Source organism: Spodoptera frugiperda, chromosome 1 (assembly GCF_023101765.2).
Source record: "Spodoptera frugiperda isolate SF20-4 chromosome 1, AGI-APGP_CSIRO_Sfru_2.0, whole genome shotgun sequence".
Taxonomy (NCBI): Eukaryota; Metazoa; Arthropoda; class Insecta; order Lepidoptera; family Noctuidae; genus Spodoptera; species Spodoptera frugiperda.
In genome coordinates this window covers 9532915-9556073 of record NC_064212.1, presented here as the reverse complement: position 1 = coordinate 9556073, position 23159 = coordinate 9532915, and the positions used below count along the sequence as shown (strand labels likewise).

At 35.8% G+C, this 23159-nt stretch overlaps 1 protein-coding gene across 1 annotated transcript; it reads left to right on the top strand.

Annotated features, from left to right (window-relative positions):
• The first annotated feature begins 328 nt into the window (after positions 1–328).
• Positions 329–11981, top strand: LOC118273434 (large neutral amino acids transporter small subunit 1). The gene is made up of 5 exons (XM_035590407.2): positions 329–1170; positions 6156–6374; positions 8925–9195; positions 10251–10575; positions 11327–11981. Exons 1-5 carry the CDS (start codon positions 885–887, stop codon positions 11717–11719), a joined length of 1494 nt encoding a protein of 497 aa, XP_035446300.1. The 5' UTR covers positions 329–884; the 3' UTR covers positions 11720–11981.
• Positions 11982–23159: the final 11178 nt, after the last annotated feature.

The window sequence follows — 23159 nt, the reverse complement described above, 5'->3', positions numbered from 1 at the left end:
CCTGCTTACGTGAAGAATTGAAGAACTAATCCTCTTATAGACCGTCATTGTGCCCACCACTAAACGTGGCGGTACTTTATCAGCAACTCTCATTTTACAAGTAATTGTTAAAACAAAGTGTGCCAATCTACCTACACGTGGTGATGCACATCGGATGGTGATGGTGAGAACGAGATAGCTAAAAAAACTAGTTGTACGAACTTGGCAGTGAATTCTCGTGACCGACTCTCCGCCGAAATTATGCTCAATAACTTTACAGTTAAAGTCGATTTCGACTCGGCACGGTGGTCGACCCATGCCGTTTCGTGTTTGAGTCATCCACGCGGACGCAGACGACTGTGCTCGTGGTTAACTTGCAAAGTAGCATAGTGAATAGTAAGGCAAGCGGACGTAACGGCGGACGTCTACTCCTCGCAGCATATGGATAAGATCGCGACCGGGAAAATATCGAACTTTGACATAAACTATTAATTTAATAAAGCCGATAATTTTTAAATAAACAGCAAGTTTAAAAAACTTAAGTAAATTTTACAAACGGGTGAACTAAGTGTGCTGAATATATTAACCTAAATACAACAATGTGAAGTTGTTTTACGCTAATATTTATACTGGCTATTGTCGTGTTATCAGCTACTGTCGGCGTAAACCACAGGAGTTTATTTTTTATCAGTCCATGGTAGTTCAATGGTGTGTTCATCGCCGCACGTGGTGTTTCCCGCCGCAGCTCACACCGCAGTGTGATGCAATGTTTGTATGACGGTGCTTCAGAATTTCGGCTGTGCTACATCTTGCTGTTGACAATGTGTAAAAGTGTTTAAGTCTACAAGTGATACGATCCAAGTCTTCTACTTCTACAAATAATTTGTTATTTATAAACTTTGATCATGGCAAAAGTGAGTGATATTGATGCCCCGCCGCCGAAAGCGATGGAAATGGGCCCAGAAACGAATGACACCGGTGATGGAGAATCCGATGAAGGGGTCCGTTTGAAGAAGGAGTTAGGGCTGATGAACGGTGTGGCTATCATAGTCGGTGTGATAGTGGGATCAGGGATATTCGTGTCTCCTAGTCTAGCCCTCAAACATGCTGGGTCCAAAGGCATGGCACTGATCGTGTGGGTACTCTCCGGCTTCCTATCTATGATCGGAGCTCTCTGCTATGCAGAGTTAGGTAAGTGGGTTAACATCATGAAGTAACAATGTTCTGCCGTCATCGCATATGTTAATTAATGACGGTGTTTAATTGTGTTATCAAGGTGTTTGAACCTGTTGCTCGCACACACTGCTTAGGTCCTTCCACAAGAAGATAATTTTTCCATGACTAAAGTTCACAATTTAAAATGTAAATATTCGATTCGTACACTATTACCAAGGATCGAACTAAATATTGTATTAAATTCAATGAAAACATATGCTAATCTCTAATATAACGTAACGTATTTCGAAACTTAGTTGCCTGAATTCCAATAAGATCCTTAAAAGATACAGCACATAGGTAAATTAAGTAGGTTACATAAATAAATAGGTATATCAATAAACACAGGACACAAAAACAGTCTTGTAGAAATATAGGTAGGCATGCCCTCATCAACATGTTGATGGGAAGGTACCATACGATAATTTATGACCCTAGACTAGGGTGTTTCAGGGTCCCTTGCAGACGGCTAACAAGAACACTCATTTTTATTCCTATGGATACTTACTTAACTCTTACAATCTATTTACCTACAGAAGATAGAAAATCCAATAACGTTAAATGAAAGCAATGAACGTAGGTTTAAGTTAAATTGTTTACTAGTGCCATTAGGCAATTCTTTAAATTAACAAAGATAGTTTTTCAGTTTATTTTATTGCTAGGTATTTTCATTTAATAGGTACACCTATCTTTCTCATACATACAGATATTTAAGTTTATAAATAGATTGCAATAATTGGTTTATTCATCTAAACCTTTTGTTGGTGCCTGTACCATAATTACCTACGATGTGAAAATAATTGAATCCTAATTGTTTTGGTAGAGTTTATCTATTCTTTAAATGTTAACGATTTATAAATATAACTATCGTTTATTCATTGACTTAAACTCACATTAAGAGTCATCTTTTTTTCTTACTTATTTATCCAGACACATCTTTAGGAGTCAATTAACGAATGAAGGACATTGTATCGATGTCAAGAACCTACGACAACTTAACAGCATTAAGGAACTGAAGTATTAAAGTACTAACGTAACCTAGTTGACCTGAGACGCAATGCAGACGTATCAAGTTATCGACGAGGTTATGAACTCTCCAGCAGTAAGAGGCTGAATACACCAGTGCCACAGCTAATTTTAGCCTTAAAAAAGTCACAAAAATCACAATGGCCGTCGCTGTAACATTTAAAATATAGATTAAAAATAAAATATTATTGTGACGTTTAAATGTCACATTTTTGTTATTGGTGATCACATCAATATTATTTATTGGTGTCATAGTTTTCCTGTTACAGCCAACCCACTCCAAATTCATGTAATATTTGGTAATAATATGAATGTTCCTCTATCGATATTAATAACATGGTTTAAAAACTAGACACCTTTATTATTACGGACACAATATTAAATACGTTCAGGAACGAATGCCATAAATTCCTGATATGATACGAATATATGAGGATAGTTTTATTGCTTTCATGATAACGAACAAACTATAATTAATATTGTCCTTTTATATAGTATTCACACGTTGGTTGATAAGCAGGACAATATTAGATACAAACTTAAGTATGTATCTATTTGAGAATATCTGTAAACCTTTGATCCTTTAGATAAAATAAAAATTAATGAATATCTAGATGCGGTTGAAAGGTTTAATTTTTCGTAATTTTTGCACATTGTGTTCAATAATATAATTGATCCTAGCCGACGTTATTAAGAAAATACTTAGGTAATTAATAAACTAAACAAATACTGAAATACTAAAACTTTGAGCTTAACTTTAATTTTACACGCTCGCAATAACATTGCAAATTCAACCCCTCATTGTGTTTACCATTTGGACCAGACAGCTGCTTTCTGAATACGTTTCGACTGACCCAAATTTTAAAATCAATAGACCGTATTATTTTACAACGAATGGGCCAACCAGTATGGAGGGGAAACGAATGCACCACTGTTTTCACGCGTGTTAACGCAAATATATGATATAATATATTTATATTAAAAGAACCATTTAATAATAGCGTCAGAATATTAATAGTATAATTTTGCAAATAAATCGAGGTTACACAACAACAAAATGCCATTCAGAATATTTATTTTAAAATCCTTAAAATTAACACACTGAACCAGTTACAACTAGAATGAACCGGTTCTAAAGAAAACGAAAACTAGACATAAAGAGTTTATTTTAGAATACATTAAGCTGGCACCCGGAACAAAAAATGTCTGCTGTTCACAGTTCATTGACAATAGGGACTTTTAATTTTTTTAAATGGGCTTTATGGTAAACAGTAAAAGCAAAAAAAAAGTAACGAGTAGTATGAAATTTTCCATCGTCTTATCATTGTTACAGAAAAAATATAACAAAAGTAAACTCGAATTATTTATTCAGCCAATATCGGAAATTAACTTACTCGCAACACTCAATTAAAAATTAATTTGAAATTGTTAAACATTGTTACATCATCTCAGTTACAGGACGAAATAAAATACCGTTACGGCAAATGCGAAAGCATTCGAATTATCATTCGAACACGTGGTTGCTTTTTTGTTTCTTTTTTTCTAAAGTCGTTCAGTAACCCATAAAATAGACAATTATGTAAATAGCTAGAGGCATTGTGCTGTTAAAGTTGAAACTGTCCGATGTTCTTACATCAGCCAGGTACCAAAATACACTTCTCAAAATGGCAAGAGGTTACCGGTTAGCGACCGTCTCGGTCTACCTACCTACGTTAATTTGAAGTATGGTATACATGTTGATAATTACGTATGTTCAAATATTTTCGAAAATATAATTCAGACAATACTTTTCTAGTTTTAGTGCATAAAGATAAGAACATGCATAAAACAGAAATTACTTGAATATCGTAAGTGACCCGGTTGTGGCCACTTTAAGAATTTTGTCGACTTTGAGGCTTTCTTAACTTATAGTTTTTGTTATCACGAACATATTTCTTGTAAAAAGTCATTTAACATGTATTAACCTTGCCTAAGAAAATCCCTTTTTTAAAGAATGTCCAATAGAAAAATAACTGTATAAAAAAGAAAAAAAAATAGGGAGTTTGTGCCATTTTTGGCCAGATTCGTGCCATTTCTGGCCACGGTCGTGTGCCAGTTCTGGCCATCAAAAAATACAATAAAAGTAATCAAAATTTATTAATTAAATTTGACATTTTAGAAACAATGGTTTTCATTTAGTTTGGAAAATATAAAATATTATTACTTCACTTGAATTTAACTTAAAAATAAAGAGATCAGCATTTATATGACGTTTGTAAAAGCTGCAAAGTAAACTGACCTCCCCTTTGTGTGAAGGCAATTTATTGCATCTCTGAAAATGAAAAATATGTATTTGTTGATATGTAAAGCCAAGGAAAAATAATAAATAAATTACGATAAATGACTAGAAGTGGGGCGTCTATGTACAAAAGTTTTGGCCAGCCATGTGGCCAAAGATGGAGAAATTCATAATTTTGTCTCCATTAGTGGCCACCTTCTAAAAACCTCACTTCAGAAACATATGGCGACAAAATAACTTTAGTTCCACTTAGACAATATATTCTTCATGTAGTATTAACATAAACATCCAAACAATAAGCAAAGATTTAAAAAATAAAAACCAAATCCTCACCCGCTCGCCTTAGCCTTTTTGTTAAGATCTTAACAATTTCACCCTCAACTAAAAAGAATGACTTGTTGCATCGAAGTGAAGTTTGACACATCAAAGCTGCCAACGGTATCAGTGTCTAAAATATTCAATAATTTAAATACTGTACATCACAGAGTAATTTATTTGTCCATGCCTTAGTTATAAATATTTGAAGGCCCAAATGGCCACAAAGGGGTCGATGGCCACAACCGGGTCACTTGCCCTAATACCAATTTGATAGCAGGGTGTTTTATGGCACATTGGCATATTATCTATTTACTTAACTACATATTGTTTTTAAATTTTCTACACAATAAAAGCTATTTAGGTAGACTAAAGAAATAAGTAGTTATCGACCTGTAAATTTATGTGACATCTAAAACGATGCATTAAATACATATACATTTACCTACATTCTTCAGAAGTAACGGTTTTTATCCAATATTACGAATTCAACGATAAGAAAATGTTGCAAAATTACTGAAGAATTTCAATTTAATAGAAAAGTGATCTAAATTAATTTTAAGTCATTCACCCCTACACGTTTAACAAGGGGCTTCGAGTTGTACTCCCTGATCAGGTTAAATATTGTTATGGCAACAGGCTCATTACTGGCTCTCCTCCTATTACATGACATTGCGAAAAGGAAATCTGAATATTCTTTATTTTGGTATAAAACGTGCTGCTCTGTTATGAATTGTCTAATATCGATCAAGCTAGGTACATATCAGGGAAGATTATCCTCATGTTATTGTAACTAGGGATATCGTATTTAGTAAAGATTAGGATTATTAGATAATTTATGCAGTAAATTAAATCCAATTCTAAAAAAAACGATCTCTTATTTCTTTCTGATTGATTTAAACATATTTTGATCAATCTTATGAACATTCTATTGTTTTATTTTAATTGCCTCAAACTACATGTAATTAGCCATGATATAGGAAACTAAACAGATATTTATTACAGTCCTAATCTGAAGATAAACTAGCTAAATAGGTTTTCAGAAGGGACTTTGATTTGATTCGGTTGTATGTCAGTATTTTACTATCATACAGATATAGCAACCCCCTACGCCTTCCACAGTTAAAACACGCATTCACAGTTAACCCCATAGTTAGACTTTTGGAATTTCACAGTCGCGGTCTAAACTACTGTCAAAGACCTTCGTAAGGCAAGACGATCCAGAATTTCGATGTAGATAGACAAAAGAACAAAAGAAAATCGTTGAAATATGCCCAATCTATGTACATTTTTAAATGTACGTACTTTCTTAATGAAATGTATATCAGTATTTTGTTTCCAGGTACAATGATTCCAAAGTCAGGAGGCGACTACGCTTACATAGGAGAAGCGTTCGGATCTCTCCCTTCATTCCTGTACTTGTGGGTGGCGCTGTTCATCCTGGTACCAACTGGGAACGCTATCACGGCGCTGACTTTCGCACAGAATATCCTTAAACCTTTGTGGCCAGCCTGCACACCTCCAGATGCAGCTGTCAGCCTCATAGCAGCTTCAGTTACATGTGAGTATTTGAGAATGCATATACTTAAGAAGAGAAGAAGTTTTCCAATAGACCTACCTACCCCTTTGCCCACATTAATTAGCCCCTAATTTTTTCATAGCTCTAACGTGACAGACAAGCTTACAATCTACTAGATGAAAAGCTAAAACAAATCTTCCAATCATCACATTTGTTTCCAATTCCAGATTTGTTTGAATTCCATTATAATAATTAAGCCAGTGGAAATCCCGGTAATAAATACTCCATCTGACCCGGGTTAACACGTATCTGATCTGGCATGTATCTGATGTTTATTTATTTAGTTCAATCGGGGTCGCCTTTCTAATATATCTAATATTTATACTTGAAATAAGTAACATGCCGTTGTTCAGACATCATAGTTTTATAAGTGGTTTACTGCATGATCCTTCTACATATGTTTAATTTTATAGGCGTCCGCTGAATGTTCCATATGTTTAGAATGGAATTCTTCATCTTCCGTATTAATATTCTCCTTATTCACTCGTTGAGTGTATCGAATACATAGTAACGAGATAATAGATCTAACAAAGTATTTATAGCAGCCACGTGTGGGTCGTAGTAGAAAATATGAATAAAAATGTGTCTACTGATGACAGATGCTAATCGTCTGCAGTCCCAAATGTCTGAGACGTGGCTCTTTGTTTGCATTCACGTCATTGAAAAATGCTTAATTATTTTAATTTGTAGTGTAGTGTATAAGACTCATTTTTGAATATTTTATCTCATTATCCCAGATCATCAATAAAGTTTCACGTAAATAGAACGTGCTCGGGTTCGGTTATTGACCTCGAAACGTACAAGCACATGTTTAAGTAAACATTTTTTGCCCCTTATTTCTCGACAAGTGTAACCATGCCATGAATGGACCGATTATGATTATAATGGCGTCAACGAGTAGACTATCCTAATTCGTTACTAGGTCGACATTATGCCTGCTTTTTCTGTGTACACAGATTTAGCAAATATTTGTTCAGTACAGCCCTCATTAAAGTTGATTGTAGTTTACTTGTTTGCATTCAAACAACCTTGTTACTGTGAATAACGCATAACTTATTTTCGAAATGTATTGTATGTTCATGGTAGTACATACTTATAGCAACGAATCGCTGCTTAATGAAATAAAAACAAAAGGTGAATATAAATAACTAGCATGCAAAATGACAGACACTTCAAATGGACCAAAAAGTACTATGTGCCAAGTAGGTATCTGCGTATCATGCAATCCTAATGTTTACGAATTCTAAAATGAAAAAGGCTTGACTGATTATGGCGCGTCTAACCTTATTTGAATCCCATCTCAATCATACGCAGAAATCTTAACATGAAACCAGTATCGATGCATGTGCAGCTTCCAAGAAACTCGTTCGGTGATTAAAGAATTCTCTCACGGAATTTGCAGGAGTAATGCCTCGTGTTTTGTCCAGACAAGAAATCATTTTTCGTCGACAGAACATTATCATCACCCCATACTGCGAACCGGTTTGAATTGTGTCCTAACGATGTATATGTATTTCAAAATCAAGTTTCAAGAATTAGGGGAGCAAGAGCAACCCATTGTTAATTCTGGTTATCAATACAACTGCGAGTCTCGAATCGTATTCAAAGATTTATTGAAGGAGCCATTCTGTCTCACATACAAGCGACTCGTCTAGATCATTGACTTGTTTAAGTGCTGTATTTAGAAACTTGCAATGTTCATTTCTCCTAAGCTTTCTAGTCAAGCGGACTTTCCGGATAATTCACGCTCGTTTTCAACGATAAAAATACTATAATCTAAAATCTCTTTAATGAAATGAACAGCATAAAATCTGTAAAATCATAAAACACCAAAAGTTAATACCAACTACAAATACAAGTCACAATTGAGAATACAGAATTAGATCATAATACGTATGACCTACGCAGGCCCTTATTTGACGGAAGATTCCAAGAGCATACAATAAGAGGCACAGTGTCGCGATCTATCATTGTGAAGCGATGTATTGTACTTGAGGCCTCAGGCTGTCACTTCAATAGGGCGACTGTGTCCGTATCTTTATGTCCCGGTAGGTATGTATAGGTGTACTGTGGAGCGGTCGGTGAGCTGATTGCGCCTGACAGGATAATGTGAGCTTCCTCCCGCATGGTACTGACACACGCTCTTGTGCGGAATTATCACGCTCGACGTATAGTAAGGGCACTTAATAACTGGACGTGATTTTGCTATTGGGTTGAATAACGATTTCCTTATCACTTGGTCCTACGGGTCCTAATTTGGATATAGGATGTAGGAGAATTGCCCTAAATAGTACAAAAAAGCATTCATAAGTAGATACCAAATTGAGAATAGGAAACTATATTTGGTCACACTCTATTTAAGATGCTCTCAATTTCTATGTCAAGGATGTGGAAGACGTAGGATAATTTCGTTCTGCGTTATGGATCATAGAGCAATCTACCTACACGTGGCGTCGTGGCGTACTCATCAGTACAAATACGATGCGTACAGAGATGAGCAGTAATCTTATTTGTCCAATTGTTTCATTCCAGGTTTCCTGACAGTTATAAACTGCTATAACGTTAAGTGGGTGACGCGAGTGCAAGATTCGTTCACGGCGGCGAAGATTCTTGCGTTGCTCGTCACATTTTTTGCCAGTTTATGGCATATGTACTCTGATACTACAGAGAACTTGGAGAATATGATGGAGGGCACGATCACGGCGCCTGGCGAACTGGCCATAGCGTTCTACACAGGACTATTCTCTTACTCCGGATGGAACTACTTAAACTTCGTGACGGAAGAATTGAAAGAACCCTACAAGTGAGTCGATTCATTCTTTGCAAATGGAGGTCTGAAACTTTAGATCTAAGACCATTACCAGCAGCGTGTCCATTTCTTACTTTAATTATTTTATCTTGCTTCCAATCACAATCTAAACTTCACTCTAGCAGACTTAATCATCATCACAGTTTCTTTTTAGACAGTTTCCTTTTTAAGCCGAGATACACGAGTTCCTCTCAGTTTTAACTCCTCTAGTGCTATTTCCTCTTTACATGATAAATGATCCAATCCATTCTGGTTTATTGACCATGCCATTTACACCTTTACGTCCTTATATACTTAAGCGTCATTCACATAACTAACTCTTCCAAACTGTATCTAAAAGTAGCGAATTAACCACGATAAACATAATCACGGTAATCACCTAACGATATTTGATAATTACTTGTGAACTAAACCATTACATAATGACAGTATTTTGGTGCATTACAAACAAAAATATGATTTACAACATAATTGTAAATTAACACAGATACAGTATAATTATGTTAGCTGCATTACTTAATGTCCGTTAATACTTCAACCCATTCGTTACACATCATTTGTTTATCTGTATTGTAAACAATAATAATCATAAATTGTAACTCGTAAACTATTATGATTCATGGGAATTGTCTAACGCTTTTATCTCTTCTTAGATATGAGTTTTAATTAATACGTATTAGCTCTTTTAATTAAAACCTAAGTAGGTATTAGGTACTTAATTTTTGATTAAAAGTCTTTTACTAGCTATTCGTATTTTCTATTATCATTTAACTTCTAGAATGTCTCTATCAAACATTTTAACATTAGCGTGAAATAGTGCACTTTTATTTCTTTTTATCAGAAATAAATTTATATGCTAATGTGTTTTTATATGACAAAACCCACTTCAAAAGTGAAGGAACCTTACAACAACTAAAGTATACTCCATTTTGCTGATAAGCCTTCAGCCATTATATGCAACTTTTCAATAATGTATTATGACCAACTTACGTCATACATTACATTACATACTCACACAGGACTTAAAATTCATTTCAATTCTTTTTCAGAAACTTGCCTCGAGCCATCTGCATCTCAATGCCAGTGGTGACCTTGGTCTATGCGCTGACCAACGTGGCATACTTCGCAGTTCTTACCAACGATGAGATCCATTCGTCCCAAGCAGTTGCTGTAACCTTCAGCGTGAAGATCCTTGGCATGATGTCCTGGATCATGCCTTTGTTCGTCGCTCTGTGCACCTTTGGGTCCCTAAATGGTGCCATCTACGCCTCATCCAGGCTGTTCTTTGTCGGAGCCAGGAACGGACACTTACCACTTGCCATATCTCTGATTGATGTTAAAAGGCTAACTCCTGTGCCTTCGTTAATATTCCTTGTAAGTATACCTTCATATTGTCATATATATCATATTGATAGGGATCTTATTTAACCTAAAATAAAAAAGAATAATGTAGATAGGAAGTTAGGACATAATAAGTTAAAGAAATCCAGCAAACTTCTGGTTAACACCATATAAAACTGTAAGCATTGTATAGAAATTGTGATATAGCATTAATTTTAATAAAGCAAATTGGAATAATGAAAGTGGTTCCACGTGTTACCATGCAACAAAGTAGTGGAACTAATCGTCCTGGCACTAACAGACAATATGGGCGACACGTGTACAAGAAACCAATTAAGTTTGTGATCAAGAAAGTAACTCTTCATTAATTTCTTCTAAAGAGCTCTCCTTTTATAGGATCTTTAATCATATTAATGAGAGACTTAACAAGAAGATTACCAGTTTACGATGTCATGATGATTTACGTGACACGGTCATTATAGAAAGTTAATTAAAATGAAAGTATGACAAGTAATGTAATTCTAGAAGATTCATTCGCTGCAATTATGATGAACACTTAATGTTACGACAACTCATTATAACCGAGTAGGGTTATGTGGGTGCTATACTGGACTTCTTTTTATTGGTTCTCGGCTAATTTTCAATTTCAGGCTGTTATCGACTAAATAATAGTAATTAGATTACAATAATTGGACTTCCTTATACACCTATATAGATACCGTAACAGGAAAATATGATGTTATGTTAATTATTAAACTTTTAATTGACTGTTTTCCCATTCCAGTGTATAGCGACGTTGGTACTGCTGCTTTCAAACAACGTGGAGTCCCTGATAGTGTACGTGACGGCGGTGGAGTCTCTGTTCACATTGGCATCAGTGGCCGGCTTGCTGTACATGCGATATACGCGGCCGCACCTCATGCGACCCATCCGAGTCAACATCATTCTTCCCCTCTCCTTCCTGATCATTTGCACCTTCGTCGTCATATGCTCCTGTTTCACAACACCCGTAGAAGTCGGTATAGGTGTCGTCTTCATCGCCATCGGAGTCCCTGTATACTACATCTTCATCGTCTGGAAAAACAAACCCCAATGGTTGATCTCAGCGTGCAATTCCTTCAACCTCGCATGCTCCAAAATATTCCTCTGTCTTCCAGAAAGTTCCAAGGATTTATGATCTTTACGTTACATGTGTTATGTATGTATCTATATGTATTTAGTGTGATCTGATTAATTATTTTTGCTATTTTTACTTTTAATTTTATGACGATTTATGTGGCATGAGTCGGTTGGCATAATTATTAAGTACAGATCTGTTAAAATTAAAATAAATGGTGATTCCTATGCAGTTATAAGTTAAGCTATCTATATGTGAATACTTAGATATTAAGTATATGACAATTTCTTATTGATAAAATACAATACAATCATTGTTAAAACGTGTGTTTATTCAGTTGTTATCACTAACACGTCAATATCTCCCGCTTCATACAATATGTATGTGAATGGTCAATTTATAATAGTGTCCTTACATAACCATTTATATTGATAAAGCCTATCGAGGCTTGAGGTATTAATTTTCAATTAAAGTGCATATAACAGTTGTTTTAAATCTGTGCACAAAATAGAAAATGAGATGAATTATAGAAATGAATAGATATTTTATTCACTTTGACTCCTGAACTCGTGTGCCAGTGTCTACGTTTCTATACTTTGTATTTTTTTCTTACACTCATACTTTCATCTGAAAGTATAAGTGTTACAAAGTGAAAAAATACATGGTTTGTCTTGTTCATATTTGAAGCTCCAAACATTACTGGCAAAATTATCTTTCCTACAGTCGGATAAAAAGTGATCAATTCGTGCAGTCTCGTACCTCTGTTTACTCCCCTAAGAAAATAGGAGCGTTATGCTACGTTAGTTAAATTACACTATATCATATCATATTATATCAACAGCCTATAGTAGCCACTGCTGACCAAAGACCTCATCTCAGACAGAGGTTAGCATTAATCACCACGCTTGTTCAATGCGGGTTGGCGAATTTCAAATTCAGACTTATAATTAAAAATTATAAGCCTCCTCGTCACGTTTTCCTTCACCGTTTGTCAGTGGTGTCTAAACAATCTTAAGAGGTGCATATAACTCAGAAAAAGTCACACCGGTAATTGCTGTTGGTAGAGTTTGATCAGAACCCGCACCCGCTTGCATGAAATACTACTACTATGAAGTCTAAAATCTCCAGGCCACCCGGACCTTATAAGGTCGTGGTGGCATGAGACTACATAAACATACAGATTTTTTTTTAAAGATGTAGTTAAAAAAGTTTTGGTACATGTGGCGTGGATACCATTATCTACTAGCTATCATTTACAAGTTTACTACAACTGTGATGTGCTACAATATCGCCGTAGGCGCTTTTGATAGAACTTAAAAAATAAAGTACTAGCACAAATTGTGTGGAGTGTTTACCTATTGCAACAATTCAAAAATGATGTCGAATTTTAATATCATGCATTACTTTTAACCAAGGTTGCACAGCTTTAGATTTTATTGATACCTAAAATACACAGATTTCGTCATAGATTCATTTACTCATCGAAGATTCTTTAGGAAGTATCCTGATGTCCTTGAAGCTGAAATGTAAACTAATGTAGCAGGATAGTTAATAAGTTGTAGTAAAAACTTGACCCTCCACCAATCCTAATATATGAGTTAGGCGGTAAAAGTTGGTATGATACTTCCAAAAATTTCGGGTTTGAAAATTTATATGATAGGGTATGCTGTTATCCACTACTACTCATATTATAAATGCGATATTTTAGAGATTGTGTGTTTGTATGTGTGTGGTCTGGAATAACACATATACTTTTTATCCTCCGGGAACGCGAGCACAGCCGCGTGTTACAACAAGTTAGAAGCGGGCGACACTAGGCAGCAGCAGCAGACGATGGGTCGCAGCAACACGACTGGATTCTATACTGATATCTGGTTCGAAATCATGACTGTATAAATACGTAATACTACAATAATAGCTCGCCGCGCGTTGTACCTAGCGCACAGTTTTAGCGCGTAGTTTGTAGTGCGTAGCTCGTAGTGCGTAGCTCGTAGTGCGTAGCTCGTAGTGCGTAGCTCGTAGTGCGTAGCTCGTAGTGCGTAGCTCGTAGTGCATAGCTCGTAGTGCATAGCTCGTAGTGCGTAGCTCGTAGTGCGTAGCTCGTAGTGCGTAGCTCGTAGTGCGTAGCTCGTAGTGCGTAGCTCGTAGTGCGTAGCTCGTAGTGCTTAGCTCGTAGTGCGTAGCTCGTAGTGCGTAGCTCGTAGTGCTTAGCTCGTAGTGCGTAGCTCGTAGTGCTTAGCTCGTAGTGCGTAGCTCGTAGTGCGTAGCTCGTAGTGCGTAGCTCGTAGTGCTTAGCTCGTAGTGCTTAGCTCGTAGTGCGTAGCTCGTAGTGCTTAGCTCGTAGTGCGTAGCTCGTAGTGCTTAGCTCGTAGTGCGTAGCTCGTAGTGCGTAGCTCGTAGTGCGTAGCTCGTAGTGCTTAGCTCGTAGTGCGTAGCTCGTAGTGCTTAGCTCGTAGTGCGTAGCTCGTAGTGCGTAGCTCGTAGTGGGTAGCTCGTAGTGCTTAGCTCGTAGTGCGTAGCTCGTAGTGCTTAGCTCGTAGTGCTTAGCTCGTAGTGCTTAGCTCGTAGTGCTTAGCTCGTAGTGCTTAGCTCGTAGTGCTTAGCTCGTAGTGCGTAGCTCGTAGTGCGTAGCTCGTAGTGCGTAGCTCGTAGTGCGTAGCTCGTAGTGCGTAGCTCGTAGTGCGTAGCTCGTAGTGGGTAGCTCGTAGTGCGTAGCTCGTAGTGCATAGCTCGTAGTGCGTAGCTCGTAGTGCGTAGCTCGTAGTGCGTAGCTCGTAGTGCGTAGCTCGTAGTGCGTAGCTCGTAGTGCGTAGCTCGTAGTGCGTAGCTCGTAGTGCGTAGCTCGTAGTGCATAGCTCGTAGTGCGTAGCTCGTAATGCGTAGCTCATAGTGCGTAGCTCGTAGCACGTAGCTCGTAGTACGTAGCTCGTAGTGCATAGCTCGTAGTGCGTAACTCTTAGTGCGTAGCTCGTAGTGCGTAGCTCGTAGTGCGTAGCTCGTAGTGCGTAGCTCGTAGTACGTAGCTCGTAGTGCATAGCTCGTAGTGCGTAGCTCGTAATGCGTAGCTTGTAGTGCATAGCTCATAGTTCGTGAAGTGTAGTTCTTAGCGCGGAGTTTGTAGCACGTAGTTCGTGGAGCATAGTTCGTAGCTTGTAGCACAGTTGGTAGCGCGTAGCATCGCTACGACCTACGAGCAACGAGCTACGATTGTAATGCATCGCCGCATCTAAGTGTAAAATTAGGCATTATCTATAGATTAAAATTTGGCATTACATGAGATCTGATTACTTTTTGGCAATGTCACATTTGATGAGATGCATGACATGAATGACACACAACACGTGACATTATGATGGGCACAGCTATCACAAAGAACAGCGTGTCCAAAACGTCCCTGGTTTTCGCTTCCCACCTTGGCCATTTCCTATCATTGTCAATTTATTTATTCACTGTGAATCACACTCCTTTTACCTCACAACAACCAATCGTACCAAATTGCCGTGTTGGTTACGCGAATCATTCTGGGCAGGTTTCGATAACAAAGCCTGACACTGCAGCTCATAGTACTACATAATTAAATTCCATTGATTTTTCCTTAAGAATATAGATCACAGACTCAAACGCCTACGTTTCCGTATACTTCATGCAGCAAAAAAGAAAAATATGCTATGTAGTATTTAAATTATATACCCAACAATCAAGTTTTTCGCGCTAAAATACTAAAATGGCGCATTTTTTACAGAGCGATATTCATTGAAGCGTGAACACTGGCGTGCTCAACTCTTAAATCACGTACTCGTACCTACATTAAGTATTATGAACTAGTCGCGACGTCGCCATTGTATGGTTACCGTGAAAATTGACCAAATTAAAGTTTCATAACCGTTACGGAAGCCTACAAACCGTCCGGTAGTTCAATACTACCTAGTTATGGCTATTGTAATTGTTACAGGATATTTCCGCTACTTTTTACGTATAATCCTTAACTTAAGGAAGGAAATGCTTTGGAACTGCATGCACCGTCATAAATCACATAAAGCGATCAAACTGTCGTCTTTATTTCTTTATTAATCAACCAGTGCTGGAATACAAGAGCCTTCTACAGAAGAAGGTTTATCATTAATATCTTCAGTAAAGGGTTCAGGTATTTCCACGGGGTATTTCGGGGAGATGTGTAGTCTCTTACAGACGTTATATTCCGATCGATCATTCACTTTGATCGATCAATAACCGATCTTAATCCAAAATATCTGGATCGATCTTCATTTTTCACAGAAACTCCATACAAGTAATGTCAAAAATCGATCTCACCGAGAGACTGTATGTTGAGTTTATTGAAATCGGCTCAGTGCTTACAGGGATTATGAAAAACTCCTTTGAAATAGCATAGTTTTAGTAACGTATGTCATTTCTTTAATAGTCGACCAATTTAATTTGCTGATACAACACCAACACATTCCAACACATCTTAACATCTATCCAGCGGTACCTAGGTACTCTACAGGTATTGTTGTCTATTTAGTCTCAGCCTTGTAAAAGTACTTCACAGCAGACAGTAAATAACGCTAGCATCTCACCAATTCCCGGCAATTGTTTGAAAACCACCTGTGTAAATAAAAATACATACCTTCTATACATACATATAGGTACCAGATACAACTTACATAGTAAATATATGTTATTTATTTTCATGTCACGATATAGTACGCTTGTATAAAATATCCAAAATATTTGTATGTTGTACCTCTTATTATTTACATACTAGGTGTAAGTACATATTACTAGCCGCCCGCCCCACTTTTGCCTCGATAAAAAATATATTTATTCATCATAACAATGGCCAAAATAAGTTGGTACAAAATTGTCTTCACTAAGCGACAAGATCTTACAAATACGATGCTATTTTCTGAGTTCTTCCCTTCTTGGTGAAATTAATAGAAATTTTCTTTCATTTCAAACCTTCTCAGAGTTCAAATTCTTAGTTATTACAAGTTAATATACCGCCATCGATTTATAACATCTATCAGTAAAGCTGAAATGACAAAGATTTTTATAAAAAGAAACTGTAAGTATGCATGAAGAAGCAAGAAATGTTTGAAAAGGTTTTTGGATCACATCTAACGGTCAACCTCAACAACATCCATTGTTATCTATTTCATTTATTTTTATTAAACTTTTTATACTCACGATCATCTTCTTTCTAGATACAAAAGAATGATGTAACTTTGCTGGTATTTTGAATAAAATTGGCGGTTTATATTTATATTTCAGTAGATTGTTGAGAAGATTTATTATAGTGGCAACCGAGAGATGAAGACATTATAAGGATTGCCGTCACCATTTTCAAGTCTTTCTGTAATCTTTAAGTAAGCTCCAAAAACAATCACCTTTTTATGTAGTGGTACAGTCGTATATTTATAATTTTCAGAAGGCATTAAAGAATACCCAGCTCTTTCAATGATTAAGTAACGATCTATATCTACCTCAAACATTCGTGTGTAAATAAAGATGAGATATAACTATACTGCAAGAGTCGCCTTACACTCATAGTTTACAGTCACACACAGCCCTTCATCTAGTACGAATCATTTATTTATTTCTTAGCATCCTGTAAAACAATCACATTACATTCAATAGAAAATTCCACTCACACAATATAATTGAATAAAATAATAATTGAATTAGTATTTACGTCTTTTTATAAAGTCCGACCATTTACTTTGACATCATGGAATTCTCGCGTGTTGTGAAAAAGTTAATATCGATGTTTTTAATTGCTGTTGATATATCGATTAGAGTTCCATGTTTAAACTTGCTATCTACCCGATGGATGGGAATGTTTGAGAAGGGCGCAGTCAGTAAATACTGGCACAAACAGTAGTATCTGAGTTCACACATTGCTCGAGTACTAAGTGGCAAGCAAAATGCCCTAGTAGCTATCGTCATTTTAAAAAGTAAACATGATTCCAACGATTGTGTCATTTGAATTTAAGTGGAGTACTCACTTCTTGCACTTTTTTTAAAGGACTTAAATGTCCTTATACCCTGTCCTTTAGATTTCATTATCTGGATTTTCGACCTTAAATTGATTACAAAAGTAAATAAAATATGAACACTGATACTTGAAAATGACTTTCAAAGTGTTTATTTATCCTCCAACTAGTACTCAGGTAACATGAATGTGGTGAAAGAAATATGAAGACAAAAAGGTGAAGCTAAATCTTTACCCATTCTGCAATCTATGACGCCATTTTTCATTGAGTCGGTGACGTAATAAAAACATAAATGAGATACATACTTATAAATTGCAGCCTGTAGTAAATTAAGCGGTACAGCCCCTCTCAAATGTAAAGAAATGTAATATATAGATAGCTACTTAAGTTTATTTGCTTTATACCTAACAAGTTCTTCTGCTTGCGACTTACGGTGATTGACCTATGGAAGGCTCAATTAGGAGCTCCAAAGTAACTCTGTATCTTTCACGTGCCCCGTGTTTTTGCTCTATCATTATGACTCTGATCCGGATGAAGTTTTTCAGTAGAGATTGTGAACGAAAATACGTGTTTGACTGAGCAGGTAAGAGGACAAGGACACAGAAGTAAACGTTGGAATTCTATTCGTGCTAGACTGTAGGTACCTACTGTATGACGAGATAACATTTTTTTTATAAGATGTAGGTGTTTTTTTCGACTCTGGTGTCAAGTGTAAAGGAATAATATGCATATATTTTTATAATAACTATCGTTAGATATACTAAATTAACTAAATGCGGCGACGTCGTGGTAGACTGCGTGACGTCGCCGCGTCTGTGCACGCTACTAATGATGGAGAGTCCCTCTATGATTCGAAACTAGTAGAGCTTTTCTCTATTAATAATACGAGATTTTTAATTAATAATATACATAGGTGTAGGGTACCAGATTGACTTACACGTTGTTTAATATCTATTGATAGGAATACATAGCTATCTAATATTACGCAAGGTGTAATATAACAAATGTAAACTGTCATAGTTGCTGATTAAGGCCATGAAAGCAAACACTTACGTTTTAATGCTTTTAGATTTCAAGAAAAATATTATATATTTTATTAAAATCAATTTTCCTTGCTTCCTCTATGCGTGTCTAGTTCAATTTCGTTAATTATTTTTGTTGTGTTTAGTTTATTATGGTTAGGACATTCTTATCAAAGAAAAACATGAAAAATTCACCGGGAAACAATATGTAGATCACACCCGGGCAAATTAGAGATGGGCATTAGCCGATTTTCTTAAGAATTGACTCGCGAGTCCCATTAATTTGGAAATCCCAAAAGTACTTTATAAAATCTAATATTAAGTAGGGTAAATCTCACTGTCACCACCGTCATCTTTCTGCGGGAAACAGATTGTTTAAACTGCAATTATTTATACATAAGGCCCGTGTTCCAGCTGTAAACTCGTACATGATGTTAATGATACTTATATTAAATACTACCAACGATGATTTTCCCTGTGTTCCTACTTTCCTCTTGAATTTTTCCTGAATTTTCTTTGCTACAAACCTCACGGAGCCCGAGACTTTCCAACGAATGCAAAACCGTGGAAATCGGTTCGTACGTTCTGGATTTATAAATCCGAATTTTTATATTATAGTTTAATAAAAATAATAAGAATTAATAATACACCAACCCCTAATGAAGAAAAAGTATGTAAACAAGTACAATTTGTTATCCTCCTAAAGTACTTAATATTTATCTACGATAACTCCCGATTTGGCAATTCTGACGACATAGATAAGCATAATTCCGTTGTGGTCTATTTTCTAGTGCTTTCTTTTACGACCGACAGATATGTGAGACAATTTATATATCTAGAGTATTTATCGTGTTCGAATAATTGATAAAGTGTCCTAAAAATTAACACAAACTAAATGTACTAATAACCGATGATACGATCAAAAGATTGGCCATCGGGCTTTTTAAATCTATTTTAAAAGAATATATTGGATTATGTAACATATAATCTAATGATAGGCTCAATAATACCTGTAGGTATATAAAAATACAATCATACAAACTTCCTTAGTTAATCAAGAAGCCGTGACGCGTCAATGCTGGACTATGAGGCTCCTTTACATAAGAGAAGAATTTTCATAATCTCCAACTCACAACACACACTAAGAAACGGGTTTATAAGAGACTGCCTTTTTAAAGGGGGGAAAATCATCCGATGTCTTCCCCCGCCTTGGGCGTGGCGAGAGGAAGTGTCAGACTCTTAGTGACTAAAACCACCCTGTTCTACAGTATTCCTGCCCTTTGAGCCGGAGCTCCGGTAAACCCATTTAATAGTCCGCAGCTCCGGGATAAGAGAGTGCTACTGCTATCCGGTTATTATCAAACTTTCTTCTTTAAAGATCATTCTGTTAAAATCTTTGTCGGCTTTTACCACACCCGCAGAAAAAAAGGTAGGATGGAGATGGATAAAAATTAATATATTCTATCCTGCAGCTCCTTTACAGCACTTACGTTTATGAATTACACATAAAATCTACACAATCAAATAAAATCAAGTAAAATGGCCATTAAGTTAGTCATAACGCGTCAGTGACTAGTAATCTATGACGTCCCTGTTGATCTTCTGCTTATGATTTACGATATAATGAGGAAGTAAACATTTAATTAATATTTTCCTTTCATTTTATTATTTAGTCTCGATTTCTTTTACTCTTTTCTACTCTGTTTAAGTAACAGTGCAAACCATTTTTGCTCTTACCCGAAATGTGTGTTTTACCAACAAAATAAAGTTCGAACAAGACAAGAAACTTGACAGTCGTGATTGTATACAGTCTAATTGGGATGAAGATTGATATTAATAGATACTATAAGCAAAGGGTTTCGGAGCAGGCAGATCCTACGAAAAGATAAATAAAAAATAATAAAAAGATGATATAATGATGATGATGATAATAATAAATGATGATGATTGATCTTATTGTATACCAGATAGAGCCTCTAGCACAAAAACTACCAGATAAAATTGGAACACATAATTATTACATAACATACCCAACGCAGATTATAAAACCGTACCAAAAACGTGACAAGTATAAAAATTATGTAACATCAATACCCAATATCTACACGTAGATTACCTCAACATTCAACCTCCATATATAGTTAACATTGACATTGCCTTATTTACTACAGGGTACATTTACGACTTCATTATACATAGTAATATCTTTGTAATCCCATATAATTGATAGCAATGATAAAATTAAGGCCACACCGCTTTACGTTACGTTATTAGAAACAAATTGTAATGATCTAGATAGTAATTTGTAACTTACTAAAACATTTTTAGGTTCAAAACATTTTTTAAAGACATGAATGAAGACAAAATAAACGGATGTACAAACAAGTAACAAATATGGTAAAAAGTCTACGAACAAAGATAATTTTAGTATATACCTTCGAGCATGTCCATGCTGCTGTTAAGAAGAAATAATTCTAGGTAGGTACTACTGAGATATTTACCTTGCCCACCGCGAAAATCCACCACACAATCCATCGTACACAAAATTAATTGACTGTTTAATATTGTAACTTTGTTAGTTACGGTGAAGAAAAGAATAATGCTAGAGCAGTAGTAATACGTATGAATGGTGCAATGTACTTACGAACTGATAATAAAAAAGAAATCAATGAGGTTGCTAAAATAAAGGATAAATAACCATTCACACATACCCTGGAAGGTATGTATGCATGATATTTGTTCTGACACACAATAATAGAAAAAATAATACATTCATTATAATGTTTTATGGCATAAAGATGGTATAAGTTCATAATACGTTAGTATACAAACATACTTGTATAGACCCTTCCTGCTTGACTATTCTGTAACTGTCTATTCGAAGTGAGTTCCATCGCATTCACACCCATTATTGGTCGAAATTATTCTCACAACCAATGATATGGCTCACTTCGAAAGTTTCGAGTTGACAATAACAGAATAGCCTAGCAGATTATGTTAATAACTGTATTCTATTTCAATTGAAGGTACTGTAACACATACATACATACAGACAGAAATACATTCTAAAGATCAACTAAGTATGACTATTACTGCTAATGACTCTATATTAATTTAAAGTAATGACTATATTAGTACAAATAATAATAATCTAATCTCATGCCAAAAATACAACTACGCTGCTCCGGGACGCACCGTGATTATGATAAATATATTATCTAGGTACTTATGTTAACTTTTAATCAATCATTTCAATTTGGAAAATGTACTTTTCATGTTTTTTACACAAAGGTACTTGTAAACCTTATTACTGAGATTAATATGATTGACTTAGAAATATTTCAAAATAAGAGCGGACCCAGTATCTTGCCTTGAGGAACACCAACAATTCAGTCTTAATTATACCCCTATAACAGAAAATTTCGCATTGTTTGCCATCGAATGCTTAACTATGAACAGAGAATACAATCTCCATACAAAAGGATAAAAAATTACTCGTTTTTCAGAAAATCATCTTTAATTTCCCGCGAAGGGCTAGACAAAGAGGAGTTATAATAATACAAACAAAATATTACTTTATAAAAAAATGGTAAAAATTGATTAAAGTGCATTTCACTACTAATTATAAACATGAGAAACAACCACGGGTGTTACGAATGGAAACAGATTAACGCATTGCTTACGTGTAAAGCAGGTATGAACACAATCGAAACCAATGCAATTTTCATACACCACTCTTACGCGTTCAGCAATTAGATATTCTTGAATAAAACCTACTTTAGTTTAAAGAAATTCTAAGTGGAGCTTATTAAGTAAATGGAGGAGGTTAACGGCTAAATCAATACTGGAGAATACGTCTTCTTCTATTCTCACTGTAAAATATATCTTTTCAGTAAATTGAGCAGGTCATAATTAATGTATACCAATAAATATATGCGTTAAATTTCAATAAGAATCTTTGCTTCTTACATCAGATTAAGTTTCTTTCCTTCTCTACGTATTTGTTGTCACAACTAATTATAAAGCTAGATAAGTGCGTGGATACAATTTTCAATCAGAGATAGCAAATGATCTTGTTCACTGATCTGTTGCAAACTTTCTAATCACCTTTTGCCACCTGTGTAAACACGTCAAGGTTCGTACTAAGTGATTACTTTATTGTTTATTTTCTTATTACTCTTTCTCCTAGTTTACGGAAACAACGCGCTATTATTTGCCGGTACAGTGACAGAACTACAAAAACTCATTGAACGCTTGACCCACAAAGTTATGCAATAAATACCCGTAATACTTTATTTATCTAAATAACTTTACATAATTGTCATTAGCCTGTCGCAGTAGTTCTTTGTGGTGCACTACCTTTGTAGGAACCTAGGAACCCACGTGCATACTTGTGAATACTGTGAATAGTAATCGTGATAATGTATGTAACCAGCGGACGTGCTTCGACTGACAAACTCGTGCCGCAAGACCAAAAATCTATCT